Source organism: Microtus oregoni, unplaced genomic scaffold (assembly GCF_018167655.1).
Source record: "Microtus oregoni isolate MIOR12 unplaced genomic scaffold, Mior012 000000F_ref0000247, whole genome shotgun sequence".
Classification (NCBI taxonomy): domain Eukaryota; kingdom Metazoa; phylum Chordata; class Mammalia; order Rodentia; family Cricetidae; genus Microtus; species Microtus oregoni.
In genome coordinates this window covers 67,333,850-67,357,284 of record NW_024543059.1, presented here as the reverse complement: position 1 = coordinate 67,357,284, position 23,435 = coordinate 67,333,850, and the positions used below count along the sequence as shown (strand labels likewise).

General features: G+C 43.8%; 1 protein-coding gene across 1 annotated transcript; it reads left to right on the top strand.

Annotated features, from left to right (window-relative positions):
• The first annotated feature begins 1,226 nt into the window (after window positions 1-1,226).
• Window positions 1,227-17,740, top strand: LOC121450028 (alcohol dehydrogenase 1-like). The gene is made up of 9 exons (XM_041654702.1): window positions 1,227-1,244; window positions 3,473-3,574; window positions 6,863-7,001; window positions 8,710-8,797; window positions 8,931-9,150; window positions 9,809-10,069; window positions 11,436-11,571; window positions 13,225-13,363; window positions 16,512-17,740. The coding sequence occupies exons 1-9, from the start codon at window positions 1,227-1,229 to the stop codon at window positions 16,534-16,536; spliced, it is 1,128 nt and encodes a 375-aa protein (XP_041510636.1). The 3' UTR covers window positions 16,537-17,740.
• The last annotated feature ends 5,695 nt before the right edge of the window (window positions 17,741-23,435 follow it).

The window sequence follows — 23,435 nt, the reverse complement described above, 5'->3', positions numbered from 1 at the left end:
AGCCACTAGTTAACCATAGAAGTTTGGAGGTCTGTACAGACAGACAGGAAGTGATAGGACTGAGCGGAGAGAAGAAATGAGAAGGTCCGAGGAAAGAGGAACTCTTTTCAACTGGGAAGCTGAAAGGTAAGGTCGTCGTGGTATTGCTCCTTTGCCTATCTAATCTCTCAGCATTTTCCCCAATATCTGACTCTGGACTTTTATTATTAAGACCTATTAGAACGTGTGCTACACAGCTCCCTACTTAGAAACCGGTGACTGCAGACCTCCATCTCACTCCTGCTCCCAGCAAATGCCCCCCACCTTACAGCTGCTCAGCACCATGAGGTTGATAGACCCTCAGCAGACAAATGACTCCGTGGGGCTCATTGCAGTCAGTCCCTATGTGTGTGGACAGATATGAATTAGAGACAGATAAAGCCAGCAGCCAGAGCTTGCCAGCAGTCAGGGTACCACTTCCCGATCTTTTGACTTGTGTTCACTCATTCAGCCAAGGCAGAGAGTCAGCCTACAGAGTCAGGCCAGAATCACACACTTTGAACATCTTCCTCCTCCCCATCATCAGCATGACCTATTTATTTCACTTTGCCCTGCCTGGCAGCCCCTATCCTGAATACCCACCCATCCCTCGCTCTTACGTAAGTTCTATCTCTGCAACCATTCTCTTTACCTGTGTGAGACTCTTCCCTGATGCTTCATCTTGAGCATCTTTAGCATCCCTCAGTTTCACAATGCATTCCTCAGGTTATAAATGGTCATATATGTGAGTGCTTGTACTTTCTCATTCCTCTGCCTGCTGGCACCCCAGTCCTAAGCCTGTCTTTATCGCTCACTGAGCAATAGCAGCTAGAATAATTGCTCCTCCAGACTGCTGTTGACTAATTAGCAGGTGCTGTCTGGCTTGTTCCTCACTACCTGTTTTTCTGCAGTCCCTCTTAGCCTTTCACCCTACCCACCTCTTCTTCCAGCTCTTATCTCCCAGTCAGCATCTCGGCTATCAATCTCCTCCCTGGAGATTATCCTTTCCTGGTCTTTCGTATTCCTTTGTTTACACACATATTTTCAACCCATCGCCCTTCTGATAGTTTCCATATTAATAGCATAATTACTTTTTAATAACTTTCAACTTCAGGAACCTATAAATACTTGGCCCAGGCTGCGGAACTGCACAATCAAACGTTATTCTGATATACCCAAAGGACACGGGCGAAACCAGAGAAGCCACCATGGACACTGCAGGAAAGGTGAGTGGGTTGCTCCGTGACACCCCATAGCCCTTTCACTGCCTTCGAGCAGGTGCGTGTTTAAAAGCAATTAGGAATTTAGAATTTGTGTTCTCTGCTCGGATTATTAACAAATGTGAATGACAATAGTACCCAAAGTATCTCAAGATGTGGAAAGTCTTCCGGCACTGTCTGGAGAATGAATTTCTGACGAGTTGACATAGGACAATTTGCTAATACTGTAGCAAAAGCTTTGAAATTTGCCTGTCATTTCATCCGGACAAGTGTGAGGCTGGAAAGCTATCTGCTGTGCCTCGGAGGTCCCTCGGACTGGAAATTGATCCCGGTAAAAACCGCGTGTTCTTACAAGCAGGTTAATAGCGTCATGGTAAAGAGCGTGGATGGAAACAGCATCTGTGGCGTGTTAGAGAGCTGCGGCTATAATGTACTAGTGAGTCTTAAGTGGGCTATTGCCCATCCTGTTACATGGAACAGCAGGATGAGCCCCAGACTGTGAACACGCAGTGCAAGCACAGAGCATCAAAGGAAGAACTTACTCGACATCATTAGCAGCGGTGAGAGCTGGATGTTAAGCTTCCTCCCTAAGGGAGTGAGCATTTGTCTGTGTACCTTAGTGTTTTGTGTTCTCTGTATATTGCTTTTGAAATAAGGAATTTTTTCCCTAAAAGCTATTTTTTGCCAAAAGCTTTGAGTGGAAAGCAAATTTATTCTAATTACGTTGTTCATAGACAAAAGTAGTATTTTCTATCCCTTTAGTTGAAAGTTCTTGTGACCCATGTCCTTTTTCTTTGTAAGATTAAAATTGGTATTATCTCTTCCACCAGAGATTAAATTCCTTTCAATAGATTTTTCTCCACTTAAAATGACCAATGTAGAAATCATACCTACAAATGGAATACATTTCAAGTTATACAAACTAGTGTCACCGGGTATTAAGTCTAAAAGTTAAGCTAGTCTACTCATTGAGGAAGGAGCTGTTGCAAGACTACACAGAAGGATACTCAAGTCAACAGAAACAGCCTCTACAGAGAAGCCTGGAAAAATAATTTGTTGCACAACAACAGTGCACACCAGGCCACCCCGAGACGACTCATTTCGATGCTAGCTTCACACTACACAAAGAAATAATCTTCAGTTAAATGTGAGTTAAGTGTTTGAGAAGCAAACTGGAAAAGTTTCAAAGAGAGGATGAGAAACAGTTGTTACTCTACAGAGAATTTTCAGACCCTGGAAATGGAATAATTTATAAAGGAAAAGACTTTCATAAACAAACGTCACAAAACATGTGCATCATTTCATACAAAATCAATATGATATAAACAGCAGAGGAAAAACTTGCAAGATGAGCTGAGAGATGGCAAGTTAATCCCTGGATGTTTAAAGAACTCTTTTAAGTTTAGCAAAAGAAATAAGATGCCAATAGGTCTGTAAATACATGAGAAAGCCCTTCCACATCTACCAGATCATGGCAGATACCCATACTGCCACCCTGAAAACATACCAATGAAGACTGCGGGCTTCTTCTGCCTGGGCAATATTTTGTTAATGATACAGCCAATGCAAAGTATAATGGAATATATGATAGCAAAGGCAATTTATTGTTCTGGAGAGTGGGTCAAGTGAGTGGTTAAATCTTTCTGTAAAGAGATTTGGAAATGAACTTAGCACTAACAATGACTCTCTTTCCTGAGAAATTTTCACTTAAGGAAACACACCAACCAAGAAAAAAAATTATGAACAAATGTGTTCATAATACACTTTGTAAGAGGAGAAACAATGGAACACACCTACAGCTAGGTAGTTATTAAGAAAATTAAGATATACCCACATATAGTGGTCATTCAAACTAGGACAATGAAGTTCTTCAAAGTCAAGAGAAATGCTGATAAACATGTCGGTAGTAATGGTTCACTAGACAGTGACTGTCTCAGAAGAGAGAAAGAAGAAGAGCAAGGAGAAGGGAGAAGAAAGAAGGCAAAGTTCCTTATATGGAATAATCTTAACTATTTTAAAATTATTAAGATTTTATAAGAAAATATATTTTGAAAAGTTGTAAGAAAATTTGCTAAATTCTTGGAGGTTTATGCTTGGGATGCAGGTGACTTGTTTATATTGATTTATTTTGGGCTTTTTCCCTATGATTTTGATACTTTTACAAATAACAGCAAGTGTGATCAGAAAAAAAAAGGAATTTATTGGTAAATGCCATTTTATTTTGTGCCCATTAGACAATCACATGCCGGGCAGCCATTGCCTGGAAAGAAAAGTCTCCTCTTAAAATTGAAGAAGTGCAGGTTGAGCCACCGAAATCTGGAGAAGTTCGCATTAAGGTAAGTTCAAGCTGGCCAGTCTTCACTTTTGAGGATGAAAGAAAATGATACTACACTTCAGAAAATAAATGTAGGGGTTGAAGAGATGGCTCAGCAGTTAGGAGCACGGGCTTTTCCAGAGGACCCAGGTTCTATTCTCAGCACTCAAGGTTAGTGGCTCATAACTGCATGTAAATCCAATTTCCAGGGATTTCACTCTGTCTCTCTGCCTTCTCAGGCAGCTACGTTCGCACGCACATAGACCCAGATGGATACACTTGTATACACATAATTAAAATTAAAAATAGGGATTTTAAAATTCTAAAAAAAATGTTGATAGAAAAAGGAGAATTAAAAAAGGACAGATGAGGAATGAAAGGCAGAACAGAAAAACAAGGAACTCACGCTCGGTAAGTTACAGACAAGGTGTCCAAGGATGTGTGTCCTATGAGGTGTCCCATGAGACTGGCTCCAGCCCCTACTCAGGGTTTCAAAGATGAATGCTTCTCAGGAGCAAAGGGGATGAAAAGGATTTATATTAGAACCTCACACAGACAGGATAGTGCTCCTCATTTCACCTGCTCTTTATTGTTCTGATTCTAATAATCCTGTCCTCCTTCAAACTTCTCCATGCTTCTTCTTCTTCTTCTTCTTCTTCTTCTTCTTCTTCTTCTCCTTCTCCTTCTCCTTCTCCTTCTCCTTCTCCTTCCTCTTCCTCTTCCTCTTCTTCTTCTATTCTAAAAACTCTTCTACTGGAGCCTTGAAGCATAAGGAGCTGAGCTGCTCACCATGGCAAAACAAAGGTCCAAGGCCATAGGAGCAAAGCCTTGACCAGACAGGGAGGACGCACAGTGATCAATGACAACGTTGAGACTCAGATCAATTGTTAGTGGACTGGCGAGTGAAAATTTGGCATGGTTTAGTAGCCTTGGTTGGACATCTGTGACTCTGACCTTGTGTGAGCTCCACAGTTTTCATTTTAGAAAATGCTTTGAGTCTAGTTGAATTTTTTTCTGAGGTGAAAATGAGTTAATTATGTGTAGCTAGTAAGCAGGCTTACAGGTGTCTGTAGTCATCATGGGCCAATAAACCTAGTTATGAAGCATGTCCCAGTATGTATTCTATATATCAAAACTACATAACTAAATGAAAAGTCATCCATTTGACCATCCACAGATATGTGTGACCGTAAGATTCAGATGCAATCGTAAGATTACACACACACATTACATGACAATGCACAGCAAAAGGGAAATTCATGGCTGTTATTGCACAAGTAAAATTACAGAAGAAAGCCGCAGTTTTCAGAGGAAGCTGTAATTTTGTCATGGCCTGCAACAGCTTCTGATAAACGCTCCTGACAATGATGTGCTGAGAGTTTGAGAACAAACAGCAAAGTGACAGAAGCGTAGCCATGGACAGGGCTCAATCATTGTTCTGGCCAAATACTCTCAGGAAACCATGTTCCCTTCCTTCTCATACACCCAGAGAGCTGTCACTGCTGATTGTGTGTTGCGCCACCATCTACAATGCTTCCGAGTTGATTGGTCACCACTCTTGGGCTACTATGCTCCGTACTCATAAAGACCATACCCTAGGTCAGACCTGCAGACGACTCCACTCAGCTGCTGATTACAGTGGCTAGAAATCAGCATCATCACACTGAGTCCTTGATAAAATCAAAGTCAGAGATTGGATATGCCCACTGTGGTGGGCGAGTCCCTGCCCTCCTAACTTATTTGATGAACCATGGCTACAGATAATCCCATATTCTCATTTGCTATACACAACAAAGGAATAAGAGCCTAGAGCTTCCATATATAAAAAGCATGTCTAGCCTTTGGTAGCATTGAGAAGCCATTGTAACACAGTGAGGACCCACTTGCTGCATTCAGATGTGGCTCTTTCTGGTGTTCCTGCCGTTTCTTCTGCCACAGATGATGGAAACACATAGACTGCTTTTCTGCACTCTTCTGGGATCCAGAATCCATAGGCCTTTGTGTATGTGGTGTCTCATTTGGCAGCCACAGGCAAGAAATCTCAAATAATTATCTAAGAAGTTTTTATGTTTCCCATAACAGTTAAATCTTGCAATATTAGTTTATTTAGCTTAATCTTATTTTACAATATTATTGCCCCTCTCTCTCTCTGTCTGTCTGACTGTGTTTCTCTGGAGACAGACAAGATTCCACTATGTAGCCCTATCTGGCCTGGAACTCTCTATGTGGACAAGGCTGGCACTGAGCTTATAGAGATCTGTCTGCCTTTGCCTCCCTAATGCTAAAGATGCTCTGGCTATCTTGGAACTCACTCTATAGACCAGGCTGACCTCCAACTCACAGAGATCCACCTGCCTCTGTCTCCAGAGCACTGACAGTAAAGGTGTGCATCACAGTGCACAGCCTAAAGGAAAAATTCCAACGTGCAAGTTTTAAAATTTTGAAAATTGGTTTACCCAAAGCACTGAACTTCACAATATTGAACCAGAAATTTTGTGTCTCTTGATAGTGGTGCTATTGTTAATATTTCCAAAAATGAAAACAAAACCATTTTGTTTCAGAACTCCTCATTTCATAGGTCATATGGACTAGGTTTCAAAAGACAAGTTTATTATGAGGGGTGAACATGAAGCTATGTGACATTGGATAAGTCATTTCAGTCCCTGGGCCTCTTTTCCCGACCATTCCTAAATTGGTAGGGAGACCCTCTGTGTTCCTCTCGTTAGATATAATTTAAAAAGCAATAATAAGACAACAGTGGGCAGTCCAGAGATGCAGGTTATTGGGAGAAAGAGCTTGAGACCATGATCAGGCCTGAAGGATGGAAAAGACAGAGAGCAACCATTGAGGGGGTGGCGAGGAGCCCTGAGATGCCTCATAGAGGGCAGTGTGGAGTTCACCCCAAGCTAAGGCCCCTGAGACAGCTCTGCACCAATCCCCAGAACAAAGGAAACACCTAACTTATGTACGTTTTGGGGTGAGGTGGCTGATGGGAAGTTTTATAGCATGTGATTTGATTCAGCATGGTGGACATGACAGAGATGGAAGGACCAAGTTCTCTGCACAGAGCTGTCAAGGCGACACATACTGACTCTTTCCTCTGTCACAGCAGGAAGCGCAGGGAGGGGCAGTGGTGCGGTCTGGCCTTTCCAAAGGGATCTCTCTTTAAGGGACAGACTGTTGTCCTAACACATGAGTGTTGCTTTAGGGATCAAGTGAGATCATTCGTATCAAACAAAACACAACCGAACACTCAGTATAAAAGAAGGAGGAAGAAAATCATAAACCATTTGTCTTAATTTCTATGCAGATGGCTTCTACAGGGATCTGTGGTACCGATGACCATGTGCTGAAAGGAGACCTCTCGTTGAAATACCCTTTAATTCCGGGTCATGAGGGAGCAGGAATTGTGGAATCTGTCGGCGATGGGGTTTGCTCTGTGAAACCAGGTAGGAAATGGGAAACAGTATTCTTTGGGAGCAGCACACTGGGACTCTGGCTGCACTGTTAGCTTATTCAGCAGAAAAACAAGTTGGGTTTGACTCTCTAGATTCTTCTTGCTGATGACATGTCACATTATCGAATGAAGCCAGTAATGGAAAGGGCCCCATCACTGTCACCTCTTTTCTCTCACATAAACGGTATGGAGAACAGCTCCTGGGCAGTCAGATAAAGGTTGACATAAGAGCAGAGAGCCTCCAAACTGGGCGAAAGGCCATTGGGCTTTAGAACCACTTATGTTTTGATTCAAAAATGTTTTTAGAATGGTGCCCATTCCAAAGTTGGAGTCTTTGGCAAGGGAATGAATGTTTTAGCAAACCAGAATGTACTGCTTGAAAGGTCATGACAGACAGGATGATGGTTACCTTTCAAAGAATTGTCCCCAGTTGCATCCTAAAGAACCTTGGCATCGTTATCCTTAGCATGCCTAAGATGATCACAGGGGATGAGCAATTGCCCATAGATTCTGATAATTTAGAAACCCCATAGTTTGCGAAAAGACACTTGAGAAAGTACATAGCAAGGCCAGCCGTGGCCATCATGAGTGTATTCACGTGTCCAGCAATTATGAGATGCCTGCTGTGGACCAAGTAAGAGGCACAGAAGTAAGGAGTTGAATATGCACCTCCCAGAGTGTAGTATAAATAAGAGAGTTTACAGCCTACTTCCTCTTTAGCTGCGAAGATTCTACAGGGAATCTTGTGGGAAATGACAATGCATATTTGAAGGAAAGGAATAGTTAGAACTTCTTCTGGATCTAAGATCTAATATCTGGAAAATTGAAAAAATTTTACAGTCAGTAAAGGTAAGGTGTGTCTTATCTAAGTTTAAAGCCATTTTTAAATGCCGTCTTAAGGAGTTTCCCTATACAATAAGTATTTGTAGAGGCCACTACAGAGACAACAGGCTATACCTGGCCGAGTCTTCAGGAGTCTGTGATGACTGCACAGGTCAACCTTCTCCCAAGCCCCACCCTGTCTGTCACTCTAAACCTCAGGGCAAGGGCTGAGCCAAGACCCAAACGTCATCAAGATTCTCTCCAGAGCTCTTTTGTAATAATTGTTCCAGAAAGAACGTGGAGGAGAAAGAACATTTTTCTCTGAAATTGACATGTCTAAACCAGCGCCAAGGCCTGCAGAGTGTCAGTGTGAGAGTGAGCCTTGCAGAATTGGGAGAGAGTGTTGACATTGTCGGGCTACCATAAACAGGCTTTTGTGTGTAGCCTTGGGGGTCCTAGAACTAGCACTGTAGACCAGGCTGGCCCCAAACTCACAACCTATCTCTGCCTCCCAAGTGCTGGGATTAAAGCCCGTGCTGCCACTGCCCACAAGGGATTACATTTTTAAAAATGAAAAAAAAAAAAAGAATTAACTAGATGACTTCAAGGTCCCTTCCTGGTTCCATTGTTCTATTTTTTAAGTAGGGAAAGGTGGTCCTACAACTCTCTACCTGGCGGGCAATGTCTCATCTTTACCCAAATGGTGAAGATTTGAAACCAGGTATAAGAGACTTGTGCTTTGAAACCACCTGGGGTGTCACATTGGCTGCTGCCATCTGTCCGCAACGTGTTTTCAAGAGAGCCGATAAGATTTTATTGTATTTTTATTTCATGAGTAATTTCAGGTTTATTGATTTATCTTTCCCCCCTCTCTGCAGGAGATAAAGTCCTCACGCTCATTGTTCCACAGTGTGGAGAATGTGATGCCTGCTTGCACTGCTTAGGAAACTTCTGTGACAAACAAGAGTTAGTAGATTTGTTTCTTGCCTTTTATCCAATTGCTCACATTGTATGTGCCCAATGGTGACCTCGTCTCTCTTTTCAACTTCTAATGTCTGTGCCTGTTCGTGGGTGTCTGTCTCCATCACTGGTGGGACAGTATTCTCCCGTGTTCCGGGGTAATGATGGATGGGACCTCGAGATTTTCCTACCGAGGACAGACGGTTTATCATTCCTTCCGCACGAGCACATTCACCGAGTACACTGTTGTGCCCGAGTTCGCTGTGGTAAAAATTGATGATGCAGCTCCGTTGGATGAAGTTTGTCTCATAAGCTGTGGCGTCCCTACAGGCTATGGAGCTGCTGTTAACTCAGCCAAGGTGAGCGAGGCATTTGTTGTTAGTTCGCAAAGCAGGCCCGAAATGGCATTGCTGCCGACTGTGTCCTGAGATGACCACCTGGGCCTAACCCAGTCTGGATTCTTACTGGGTTTGGATCTGGTAAACAGAAACCTAAACTTGGTATTCCTCAGGAACCTCTTGGTCCCAGTTTCTGTCATCCGGAAATCAACCACTGCCCTTCCCTGCCCCCAACAGCAAAGTGTGTCTTGTCCCTGATTAACCCAAACAGCCTGCCTGTGACAGTCCAAAGTCCCCAGGCTAACTCCTCGCTGTTCTGGTCCCCACCCACCTCCTATGCCAACATGCGGGCTAAAACTGATAAGGCCGGGCAAGTTGTTTTTCTTTACTCTCCCAGGCAACTCTGGCAGTTTGTCCCCCAACAAACTTCTCTCTACCCAGGGAATGGTCTAGTTCTGTGGTTTGACTGTACCTCACTTACCTTTGTGTGTTATCCATATGTCATGGGGAGGGAGGGGATCAAAACTAGACCGAATCTGTCCACATGATCCAAGTGGTATACACACAGCTTCCAAAAGCAAAGTAGTTTCGTTTGTTTGTTTTTACTCCCTGGTTTATTTTCTTAGCTCCCTGTGCTCAGCTTTGAAAACTAATAACAGCACAATGTGTGAATCTGCAGGTCACCCCTGGCTCCACCTGCGTGGTTTTTGGACTCGGAGGGGTCGGCTCAGCCATTGTCATGGGCTGCAAAGCTTCTGGTGCTTCTAGAATCATCGGGGTTGACATCAATGAGCAGAAGTTTCCCCGGGCAAGAGCCTTGGGTGTCACTGATTGTCTCAACCCTACAAAGCTGCAGAAGCCTGTCCAGGAGGTGGTGATGGAAATGACGGGTGTCGGTGCTAACTTTGCCTTTGAGGCCGTTGGAAAGATTGAAACCATGGTGTGTTTACGGGTCACAGTGAGGGGGGCTGGCTCAGAGGCATAATCTGCAAATATGCTCTTCTGCAAATACGTTTTAGGCCTGTGTGCCGCCAGTGAAAAATGGAATATAGATTCCCTCTACAGTCTTAGTTTATGAAATAAAGACAATATAGAAAAGAGATCTAAAGTTACGGTATACATAACTGAGATATGCAAAGAGCCATGAGCTCAGGAATTCACTTTTCTCAATTCTAGTTATTTATATCTAAATAAGAAAATGATCAGAATCACATATATTTATCTGTGGCTTCTAACAGAACTTGAGAAACTGTCAAACTTCTATCATTAGGAAAAATCTATCTGACGGCACAAAGAAATCCAATCAGACCAGATTAAGCCAAATTAAATGCCCAGGTTTATTAGCGGCATGCTCCCAGGTGGCTGGGAGAACATGAGAACATGACAAGGAAAAGACACAGAAAACACACTTGCACGTACACATGTATGCACACAAATCCCAAACCACATGTTTCTCTTTTTGGCACGAACTTAAATATCCTGTGGGGTCAGCACTTGGAAGGCTGGGAACTGGAGTCCAGAAGTAGAGTCCAACCCAAGGCAACTCCCAGGCCAGGGACTTCCAATCACCTATACCTCCATGTGTCAACCTCTATAGCTACAGGGATTAATGACCTAGCTGGCAGCCTCCTGGGTCATACAATTTAGAGAAGGGGATGTATATATACATTACATGGAAATGTGTGTCTAGCTCCTTGGTCAAAGGCCAAAGGATGTGAGTGTAAAGAGGAAGGTGACAGAAAAGAGGCCAATTAGGTAAAATCTGAGGTGAAAGGAAAGAAAGGAAAAGGAAAGAAGGCAAAAGAGATAAGAAAATGTGTGCTTATGAATCAATCCCTAGAAAATTCATTTTTTTAAATGAAGCTTCCCCTGGTTACATCTATGTTTACTATGTTCTGTTCTGATTTGTTCTAGTACAGATCAATTGGGCAGTAAAGCATAGCAAGTGAACAGTTAGACATATAGAATGTGTGGCCCTTACGGCAGTTAATAGTTTTATTGAACACACCATTTATTCTTGTAGGCTGGTGTTGTGATCAGGGGGTTTTAAGGATGATAAATCGGTCTGTACTTAGAACTGCCCTACAAGGAAACTGAGCCAGCACGGAGGTTAAAGTGCCTGCCTGAGTCATGTTAGTGGCTGGCTCTCTGAGGAGATGCAAACATGACCCTGGTGTTGAGGTTGAATTTGAAGTTGTATCTACCCAAAAGAAGTCCAAAGCTCAAGGGTATCGAGGATCCCTTCTCCTTGTGGGGAGTTGGTATTAATGTATGGGCGTGCCTGTGACTGTCGCTGTCCTTCTCAGCTCGCTGCTTGGAACTCCTGCAACAGCAGCTACGGGGTCTGTCTGATCGTCGGGGTGGCTCCAGTAAATGCACAGCTGTGCCTTCAGGCGGTCCCGATTGTGTCTGGAAAAACCCTGAAGGGCGTGTGTCTGGGAGGTAGGTGGAAGGACGTGATCGCTTAGGTCCTCCTCTGAGAGGACCAGACATCTAGAGTAATGTGTCCAAGGACTCCTCCTGAAATGAGAGTAGCGTTCATCAAATTGCCTTTTTTTTAATCTGGGGGGGTGTATTATCATGTATGCATGTGTATGTATTCATATGAGTGCACGTGTTCACATATGTACATACATGTGTGTGGGTGTTTGATATCAGGTACTTCCTCTGTCCTGCTCACTTTTTGGCACAGAGCTCCTCACTACAGCTGGAGCTCACCAGCTGGACAAAACTAGCTGGCCAGTGAGCTCCAGGAATCCTCCTGCCTCCACTTTCCTAGAGCGAAGGTTACATGTGCAAACTACCATTCCTGACTGTTTACCCTGGGTGCTAGGGACCTGAACTCATGGAAAGTACTTTACCAACCAAGCCATATTCCCCACCACCAAATTAATTTTAATTAGTTAAATAAAATAACGGAGTCATTGAGGATTATAATTTTCCTCTGATAAAAAAGATTTTTGTTGCAATTAGAGTAATTTAATTAACTTTGATTCTGCATCGATGGATTCAGTTTATTGTGCTACTAGTAATGCCTTTTTTTAGTGTCTTAAATGTCATTATATGCACTAAACTGGTATTTTGACCATGTGTTTCTATCTTCCCAGAAAAATCCTTATTTCTGAGCAATATTGGTTAGCTGACTTAAAAAATTAACACTCCCATTTCTATCCATTCATCTAGGGGTGAGAGTCTAGGCTATCTCCATGCATGTGGACACAGAGGGTTTACATGCCATATCCATGCATGTGGATACAGAGGATTTCCGTGACATCTCCATGCATGTGGATACAGAGGGTTTACATGCCATATCCATGCATGTGGATACAGAGGGTTCCTGTGCCATCTCCATGCATGTGGATACAGAGGGTTCCTGTGCCATCTTCATGCATGTGGATACAGAGGGTCCCCATGACATCTCCATGCATGTGGATACAGAGGGTTTACATGCCATCTCCATGCATGTGGATACAGAGGGTTTACATGCCATCTCCATGCATGTGGATACAGAGGGTTTCCACAGCACATCTATGTATGTAGATAGAGAAGATGCCCACAGATGCAAGAGGAAATTATTTGGCAATGGAATCCCAGAATATGGCTTGATAAGGTGAAGAGATTATTTTTCAACTCAGTAATACGAATATTGACCAATATTTCATTTAAAGGATGACCAGGTAACAGAACTATCTATAGAAACCACTTTAGCAGCAGCTGTCAGTGGCTGCTCAGGTATAAATGATTTCTCCTTTATTTTTCAATGATAATTTTTCAGAGAGTATCTTACCCATCTCTCATGACTTACTTCATTTTTTTAACTCTTTTGATTGGCTAATCTTATTTTTGCCACATTTATTTTACTATTATTTGTGTGTTGGGATGTGTGACTGTGTATGTGAATGCATGTGTACGTGTGTGTGTGTGCACGTGCCAGAGCACCCATGAGGAGCTCAGAGGGTGGCTTATCAGAACTGATGACTTACCTTCTGGGGCTCAGAGATCTAATTCAGGCTATCTGGTCCCTACAGCAAGTGAGCCATCCCACAAGCCTGGTTGGTCTTGGATCATATTATTAATAGCCATTTTGTTTTGCAGATTATAAGACCAAAGACTGTATTCCCCAGCTAGTAACTGACTATCTCCAAAACAAGATTAACATTGATCCACTAGTGACTCATCAGCTGCCTTTTGACGAACTCCACAAAGCCATGAAACTGTATTATAAAGGAAAAACGTGAGTTTTTGCTTGATGCTCTCCTATATTCTGATAATTCACAGAGGAAATGATGACTTGGGTGTTTCTAAGTGGTTTTGTTAAAGGCGCAGGGAGGGCTCCTTGGACCTTTGGTATCTTTTATACACATCTCCCTATTTCCTGATGTCATCAACAGAGGAAAAGCTTTACCTGCTGCCTCTCTTTGGGGAAAGTCTACTCCATCCATTTGAGAAAGATAGTGAAGAATTCAGCACAACACAAATTCACATTGGGCAATAGTGTTTATTTGTCTGGTTAGCAAAAATTTCTAAAACAATTGAGATGAATTTCTGGAGTCAGCAACCTTGCAAGAAGTTCAAGACCCCTGCCAAGTGTTTAGACCCCTGCCAAGGGCAAAAATCCTTGTGTAATAGTTTAACGGTGGAAGGTAACCTTGGCGGATTGGAGCCAAAGGGTACCACAAAGCCACACCACACAACAGAGCTCACGTGGGAAGTCTATTGGAGGGTGGGGTGCCGAGGTGGAAGGAAGAAAGAGAGGGTTGAGAAGGGCTTGCTTTTTCTAAGGGGATCTAGTGAGTACTTGTGAAAGACCCTCCAAGAGTGTCTTTCCTCTGGGGAGACCCTTCCCAAGGAACAGCGAGACCACTTGTACGGATGCAAACAGCAAGAGGTTTATTCAGATACACAGGTACCTGGGGCGACAAAGTCTCTCGGAGGACTTGTGCGCCTCCAGGTCGGGGTAATGGGTTTATATATGTTTTGGGGAGCAAAAAGTGTGGTACAGAAGCGAGAAGCATAGTTACAGGGTTTTTATTGGTTAGTTTGAATGTGGCCGAGTTCAGGTCGGGACAAAGTCCCTAGTCCCCGAGAATTCAGATATGGGCTGCCTTGGCTCTTATCTAGGGCAGACGGAGTGTCTTCTCCCTGCCTGGGGCAGACGACACCCAGCCACATTTTCGGTATTCCTCCTTCCTCCCCCGGCCCAGCCACAGGTGTCTCTATCTCGTTTTGGCAGCTTCTAAACTGCCCTTTGTTCAAACCCTGAATATTCAGTACAAGCCTTGTAAAATGGCATTACCGGTGCTAAGTCGTTTAACAAGCTGGGCGGGGGGGGGGGGGGGGGGGGGGGGGGGGGGGGTCTTTCATCTGGTGCTAAGCTGCTTAGCAAGCTGGACGGGGGTTTTTCACTTGCACATAGGGAGCCTGCTCTACTCGCTGGCTGCAGCGGCGGTCACGGGGTCACATCTTGGCTGCTGCTGTTGACTTGTCTGCTAGGCTCCCAAGGGCAGGCCTGTGTAAATGCTTGAATGCCAACACCTCGTACATCTTTTCTGAATAATGGAACCCACGTGTTAGCAAGGCTTTAAGAATGCACCATTTACTCCGCAAGCACTGATTTGTTCACATGTTCTTGAAATGCTCGGGAGTTGGTGGAGGACTGTTGCTGTGTGTGATCAATTTCCTGGGGACTTCTATCAAACACACACAAACACACACACACACACACACACACACACACACACACACACACCTATGCACCTATGTCCTGGAGAAGTCCCAAGGAAGACCACCATCCATGTATGCAAATCAGCAAGAGCGTTTATTATTCTAGCATGCTGGGGCCTACCATCCCACACAAAGGCAAGATGACAAAGACTCCTCCCCCCCAACCCCCCTCCCAAGAAGGCCAAGTGGGCTCCTTTTAAGCACAGCCAAGGGGCGGTCCTAAGGCAGGTCATTTTGAAAGTGATTGGCTCAGGTAAGTGGCAATCATATTAGTGCATTCTAATTGGCCAGGGCTGGGCAGGGCTACAGTTTTCCCTTTTGGGGCAAGCCTGGACAAGTTCCTGGCTTTGTCCTTGAGCAGCTGTGGAAGCTGGCTGGCCTAGCGTGTACTGACTGTGGGGGCTGGCTCAATCCTGGTACTGCTTGTACGAGGCCTCCTTGTCCTTGCTGTCAGGTGTTGGAGATTGTCCTTGGTGGCTCTTCCCCAGAAGCTGCTTGCTCAGTTGTAGGAAACTGAAACTGAGGCCTGATCTCTGAGAGAAGGCCAAAGCAGCCTTTTATGGCATCAGCTTGCTCCTCTCGACCTACTCACCCCAGAAAGGGAACCCACAATAGGCCAAAGTAACGATTACACCAGAGTCCAACTCGGTTAGCCACTGAGTTCTTATTGGGGTTACTAGCAGGTGTGAAGGGGTATTCACAGGAACAGAGATGACTCTAAGGAAACTGCTTCACAGAAAAGCTCCCCCCACCCCCCAGCATGGGTGATGATTCACGAAGGCTGTGCCCTTGGAGCTCTCTGCACGACTTACAGACAAGCAGCTCAACAGATGCCAGGGACCTCTCCACAGCTGGACTTTTTAGAATCTCCTCTTGAGTGGCTTACCATGTCCATGGCCCTGGAGGGGGGGGGGGTGACTACAAATCTTGCAAGCTTCTGCTTTCCCAGACTGGGAAGTTTGTTTACCTCCTGTCTTTCTCCCTCCTGGAGCAAATGCTTGAATTTGGAGACAGCTGTCCTGCAGTTGTCTTCCAGAACTGCTACAAGGGTTGGAGATTCAGTGTAGGGCTTGAAACAAACAGCAAAGAAACATCTACGAATGTGCTTTTCTCGGTTCACTTTGAAGCGAGTCTCCAGTCTGTATTCTTTCCCCGACTCTGCGCCCACACTTCGTTTGCTAAATAATTTTTATCTGAAAACCTTCACATTTTTGCCCTCTTCTTTCTGGTAAAATTTCACTGTGTATGTCAACCCATTTAAGTCAAGAACAAAGCTCCAGGGAAGCGCATCTGACAGTTTTAAATGATGATTGTATGTGGGGGAAGGCGTCTAGCAGGCAGTGGACTTACTGCAAGAGGAGAGGAACCAGAGAAAGTCACCTTTTTCTTTCTGGTTCAGATGTTAGTCAAGATGCTACAGCAGCAGGATATTGCTAAAAAGCTGTCCCTGAGGTCCTGGGATCTTTTATGGTTGTGTAGTCATAGGGAACTACGTGTGAAGAGGATGCCTTTCCTTTCTGTATGACACTGGATTCCAATCCAGACCCCATTCAGATGCTGATTGTTATTTAGGTGAATTAGAGCAAAGAAGAAATGACTGTGTCATAGTTAGTGCTTCCCAGCTTATCGTGATCACAATTTTTTTTTTTATGTTTCAGCATCCGCTGTGTTCTACTTTTCTGAGATCTCAATGTTGAAAGTGCAAGAGCATCCCGAATGGCTTTCCTTCCTTTCCTGTTTCAACTCTGATTATCCCCGAGCTGCCGGAAGAGACGGTGCATCAGTGGCAGGAAGACAGTGTAGCTGTATATCGTGAAATGAGGGCCTCTTTGCCATACTGATAATAAAATAAGTTGGAAAAACTGGTGTGCAGCTCACACTGTGACCTTAAAAAGAGAAGTGATTGCATTTGATTCGTGATAGTATTGATTATGTCCACAACCCATCTGATCACTGCCATAAGTTCATGAAAGCTGTCTCTGTGTTCACATGTTCCAGATGCTTTCATCTGTGTAGATCTCCCTGCGTCTTCCACACCATTCTTGAGCTGACATAATGATCCTTTGCTTTCCCAACATGCTGTGGTGAAGTCATCAATGAAAGGCCCCCTCAGATGCAGCGAGCCATTTTCTGTCCTTCAGGATTTATGCCAACCATTGCTCTTACTCATGAAGTAGTGAGGCATGGCTCCTAGTTGCATATTTGGAAAAATTTTACAACTTAGAACCCAAGGAGAAGGTAGAGGATCTTCCCAGAGAAGCTTGGTCACATCCCTAGCACCCTACCTCCTAATTCCACCAAGCATTTTCTCATCCACAACTTTAATGTAGTCTTCTCATTTAAAGCTGAGAGACAGAGGAGAGGGAATGAGGCTTAGCTCTTCTTATTCTTGACTTTTCCCTCATGCTTTATACTCTTACCTTTGGGTTTTGAAACATGAGGAAAATTCTTTCATATTCTCCTTCACTCTGTTCTGATCCTGCTAGTTTTTAACTGGAATCCACCACTTCGTAGAGAAAGGGAATTATGCATGCTACTGCATTCTTAAGTTTTCAAAACACTGTTTAAATTGCATTTTTTCTTTGTTTCTAAATTTTAAAAATTAGTCTTAAAAGTACTAAAATGATCTTTCAAAAGAGGCATCTAAATGTGTTCCTAATTTTGTTTCTGGGCTTAGATTTTTCTAATCAATTTTTTAAAAGCTGGTGACAAATCTGATTGAATAATAATGGGGAAAATGTTGGTGATGTAAAACAAATATGTATGGAAGATATTATGTATTCTATAAAAATGGTAATAGATGAATGCCTTAATATGTAAAGAATGTTTATAAATTAATAAATATATGATAAATATTCCAGTAGAAAATTAACTTGCCAGAAACAAGTATCTTGCCAAATAAAAATTACTAAATAATGGTCTAGTGAGATGACTTAGTGGGTAAAGGTGATTGCTGGGAAAGTCTAGCAACATGAGTTCTGTCTCTGGGACCCATGGAAAGATGGGAAAAGAATCTCAGTGGACCAAGTTGGCCCTTCCTCCACATGCTGTGGCAGGAGCACGCGCACACATACTGAGTGCTCAAACACATACACAAAAACAATTGTTGTGGAAGAGAACGGGGAATACTAAATAAAGTAGCGAGAAGATTTCTCATATCATCAGGTTGTCAAAACATAAAACAAATGACACTCTGTAAATGTCAACATGTAGGACAAACGTGAGAGGGCGCAGTCACAACGGGCTGGGGATGTCAAGATGCTCGTGGAACATGCCATCACACCATGACCTAGTCTAAAGTCTCCATGAGGTCTCAGCAGAGTAGAAACTGGTCTGGCAGTGAACAAGAATTCAGAGCGTTCTCTCGAAGTGGAAGTACCCATGCAAATGTTGAGAGACAGGAGACGGCATGTTCAAACTTACTGCAGCATGCCGAGAACAAGCGGAATTGCTCTGGGTGAGACTAGAGAGATAAGCAGCTAGACAAGATGGTCTTATGGGCCTCTTTCTTCGGACAGTTACATAAACAGACTGTATCACTTAAAATTAGAAACAGCCAAGATGTCCAGTTGTTGTTACTAATGGGATAATGTTTTTCCCTTAAATCATGGTACATGGGACAATTTTTTCAAATGATGAAATATATTACTACGTTTTAAAATGAACCACAACCCTAAGCTAGTTCACAAATGCACACGCCTATTGTGTCTTTTTGGTGTAAAGAAGTAAACAAACAAATAAATCTAGGAGTCTTCGCACTGAAATGATTAACTGTGATTATGTTATAGTAAAATTACGTTCATCGTAAAGGGAAATTGAGGTGTTTTAAAAATACCTTGATTGGAAATGTTACAGCAATACCGACTCATTCCAGTCAGCATCTATCATACTAACCCCTTGGCAATACCTCTCAGATCATCCAGATAGACGCTCTCAAAGACTGACTCGAAGATGGTGAGTGGTTTTACAAAGAGAACGTTTAGTTGTTTATAAGACTCAGTTGGTTAGAGGTGCAAAACATTAACAAACGAGACAGGTGAGTGAGGAAAGAAAAATATCTGAAGAGACTAAAATTTGGGGACACGTTGGGGGGGTGGGCGAACCAATGAGCAGGCAGTTAGCGAAGAAGTCGGTGAGAATAGTGTGCCCTTACTGACTTGGGCTGCCACTCCTTAGAAGCTTCTGTTGGGTGGAGCTCAACTTCTCAAGTATTTTAAGATTCAGATCTGGGAGATACACCTGAGAATGTCGGGGTGTGTATGAGAGCAAGGGAGCCTTTCTCAGTTCCTGTGCTTTGTTTGGGGGCCTAAGGCTCTGGAAACTCAGGCCTCTCCAAACTAGCAGCTTTTAGATTCTTGTCTCTTGAATTCAAAGAATGAAACTCATGGACCACAGAAGGTAAGTTTGAGAGAGAGAGAGAGAGAGAGAGAGAGAGAGAGAGAGAGAGAGAGACTATTTTTATTGCAGAAAGCTAAAGAGAAAGAAGAAAATGGAACCCGTACCCACAGGAGGGATCCCGGGAGTGGGGTGCTAATGAGGGCCACTGCCTTTAAGTTAGTAAAGCTTTTCTGAATGAAAGATGGAAGAGGGGGAGAGAAGCTGATTCAAGGTGCCCAGGCGTCCCCATTTCAGCCTCAGTACAGTTTCCAGGAAACGGTGCTTCCTTGGGGGTCGGGGAGAGATATGGGACAAACAGACAACCCCTTTCTGAAACCCCGGCCTCTGGCCATGGCAGAACCAGAGACATTTTGGCTGAAACATATCTGGCCCCTTTCAAGGACTAGAATGAGAACATTTTTGAGTTTTAGCCAAGAGAGAAAACTGTCCACTCTTCGGGAATGCCTTTACCCTAAATCTGCCTGGCCAATTGCTGGTGATCTCCTGTTCTCAACATTTCATTCCTCCCACTCAGAGAAGACACAACCCTAACCGCTACTAGGAAATTGGGGTGAAAATCAATGCTATTTCTACAAGTCAGGGGGGTGTTGTTGGGCGAGAGTATTGGCATAGCCCTTTAGTGGGTCTATCTAAAAGGCCCCCAAAGTGCTTCTATGGCTTTATTTGTAGAACTGTCAGATAAAGGGGGGCAGGCAGGAATCTTGAACTCCTGGGTAGGTGATAGGGGAAACAATACATTTGAGGAATCTGGGGATGCAGAATGGTTCCTGTGGTTCCCTTTACTGGCTGAAGGATTTCTTTTTTTTTTTTTTGTTTTTTTTTTTTTTTTTTTTAAATATTTATTTATTTATTATGTATACAACATTCTGTCTGTGTGTATGTCTGCAGGCCAGAAGAGGGCACCAGACCCCATTACAGATGGTTGTGAGCCACCATGTGGCTGCCGGGAACCGAACTCAGGATTTCTTATAGATGTTCAGGAATTAGAGGGTGACTAATGGAGACCACAGAGATGGAGCCAGAAGGCCACAGTCCCTCTGAGTGTGGACTGAGTGCGTCTATGAGGAGACAAAGTTAAAGCAGCAGTTCAGTCCACACGGCCCAAAGATGAACAGGACGAGTTTTGCGATCATGAGAGACCCCTTTCCACCAGGACAGCACAGCTCACCGTCAGAGCCGCCCACCAGTAGCACGGTGCTGTCTGTCACAGATCCTGGAAAGCAGATAAACATTAACAGAATTATCAGGAATACGCAGATACCAGCATTCAAGCTGGATAATAGTACAGAGGCTCCCTTGGGCTGCTGGGCTATCTCAAGCCATGCCTCTCTGTAGGATTGCCTTTCGTGTCATCTGAACTTCAGAATTAATTAATGGAGGACACTGTAAAGGGGAAAGGAACTTAATTCGCAAAAGTATGTTTTGGATAATGTAACCAAGATGCTAACATATGTGTTTTTACATAAATTTCTAATGTCTTCTGACTCAAAACAGAGTGTTGTAGGATGACCTGAATGCTTTATCTTTCTTCAGTATGCAGGTCTCTCTTTGCTTTTGTTTTGTTTTCCAAATATTTGCACTGAAAGAGTTGCCTTCTTATCAGTCTGTCCCTGTCACCAGCCTTGGTCAAAGGGATAAGTTCCCAACCAAAAGCCTACAGTCACGCCACTTCAATGAATATCTGTTCGCCTTTCAAATGCCCCGTAATGATCTCAAATTCAGCTCTCACTGGGTGATAATTACACACATAAAGAGTTAACGAATCTATAAATTAAGTGACTAGCCCACAGATCTTTTTCTTCTCACTTGGGACAGAGAGTGAAGTCCAGAAAGCCTTACACACAAAGACTGCAAAACCAGCTGTTAGGGAAAAAAATCGCAAAAATCCAATCAAAACAAATTAAACCAAATTAAAATGCCCATGTTTTACTAAATGCAGCACTCTCGGGAGACAGAAAACCGGGGAGCACATGTAAAACCCAGGACCACATGTTCCTTCTCTGTGTGCCCACTTAAATACCCTGTGGGAGTGGTCCTGACCCCGAGGGAGGGGTCAGGACCTGGATGCTGGGATTTGGAGTCCAGACCAACGCAAGTCCCAGGCCAAGGGGGTGCTGGGATGGATGCCAGGGACTGGGGCAATGCTCCCAACTTAACACTAGCCCATAAGAAATGCCTTAAACGGAGCACAAAGAGGAAGGCCCAAAATCTCCAGCTAATGGCAACTAGACTTGGCTGGAGCCACTGGAGCAGGAGCATAGGAGCTCCACAGAATGGACCTGGGTGGAGATTTAAAATGCTAATGAGGAATGAGTTACAAGATGCCACAGTTAGAACAAGCAGACAAAAGCCCAGTTATGCAAACAAGCCATAGAGCTTGGGCATGTGATAAAAAAAAAAAAAAAAAACCCTTCCATTTGTGCAGCAGGGTGTTGCTTTTTGCTCTGACCCCTTCCTCCTCTGGAAATGTATGTTTTCTTTATAAGTTCCCATTTCTGCTTCTATCCACAGGTCTCTGCTCAGTTCCTTGTTCTAGGACACAAGACCATAAAACCTCTTCGAGGCACCCATGGAACCCCAATAGCTGCCCCCGTCAGCTGGTGAACTAGAAAGAAGGTTAGGATTTATGTTTCTAGTCTCTAAAGCTTTCTGCTCTTTCTGGGATGCCCGAGAGTAACTCCAAATTGTGAACAAGGTCAGGCTGCTAGGGAAATGACCTTTGGAGACTCCGGTGACCAGATAATCCTGTCCTGAGCTGAGATCAGGTAATGAACCAGATGCAAGAAAGCAGTCTTGTATCAAAAAGCTCATTGTAGCACCTCCTCATAGTTCCCCTTCATTCTCATCCCACTGTCTTTGGGGGTACTATAGTTTAATCTATAAATGCCTACTGGTGTCCTTGATTTTTTCTGAGGCATTTACAATGTTATAAAGCATATGAGACTACTTTGAAGGCATTTGATGCCCATCTTTTATGAATAAAAAGTTTTAGCCTAAAAAAAAGCTCACTGTAAAATCTCACACCCATTCACATGCCACAGCAGGTCCTGGGAAAGACTCCCAACCTCGAAGGGGCAAGGAACACATTCCTTTTTGCTCTTTCTCCTAAGTGCCTGCCTTCCTCGGCAGCTCCTCCCTCTCTCTCTTTTTTTTTTCTCTCTTCCTTTACCTTCTGCTTTCCCCAATGATGCTCATGAGGGTGACAGACTTGGGCACCAAGAAGGAAGAGGCTCTCTGGGTTCTCAAGGGTCCAGGCCTCAGCCAGGAGAACCTAGTGTCACACAGGGATCTGGATGACTCGGCTTCAACAGTGGCCCCACAGCTGCAAGTCCTGGCTCTGCCATCCACTGCCTCCTTCAGGCGTGTCCCTGTTGTGGAGATCACTCAGCTCTCCCCATTCTCAGAACACCGCCTTGGCTTTGCTGGAGACCTCCCCACCATTTGTTTTTGGTTTCTGTGTCCTTTCTGCTCATTTAATAGATATTCCATTCCTGAGGACATAGATTGAGTCTGCCAGTTAGCAAGACATTCCTTCCAACATGAGGCTCAAGAAAAATAAAAGAACCTGAACATTTGTTCTTTGTGCCTGTTCAGGTGTCTGGGGAAAGACCAGAGCTGTTGGTACAGGACATTTTTAGGGCCTCATGAGAGGGGCCTTCTAAGGTGATAGATATAGATAGATATAGATATAGATACAGATATAGATACAAATACAGATATAGATAGGTGGTATTCTAGGAAATAGTCTCAGAGATACCATTGCAGGGACTTGTTTCCCAGTCTTGGGAAAGTTATTATGGGACATAATTTCTAAAGAAACAGCACCCGCATATCTCATCCTCCTGTGAGCTGTGCTCAGCTCTCCAGAGATACCTGCAGCATGAAGGACTTGGAGGATGTCCCACATGCCAGGTCTTCTGAAGGCCTCTGTACATGAATTAGAGGCCATCTTCTGCTCCCCAGAGGCTCTCGGGTTCTTGTCAGGCCCCAGGGAAATTCAACTCCAAGAACTAGACCCCAAGAACTAGAATATGTATGACCATGAGAAAAGAGTGTGAATCCATACAGGCTGGGCAGTGAGAGGTTTGGTCAAAGGATGAAAGAACCTATATTTGGCCTTGCCTATTCATTACCCTAAGGGAAGTGGGGTATGAGAGGAAGTTAGAAGATATACAAGTGGATAA

Coding starts and splice junctions, on each gene's coding strand:
- LOC121450028 (XM_041654702.1), top strand. Junction 3,575..6,862: donor CTGGAGAAGTTCGCATTAAG/GTAAGTTCAAGC, acceptor ATTTCTATGCAG/ATGGCTTCTACAGGGATCTG. Junction 9,151..9,808: donor CTGCTGTTAACTCAGCCAAG/GTGAGCGAGGCA, acceptor GTGAATCTGCAG/GTCACCCCTGGCTCCACCTG.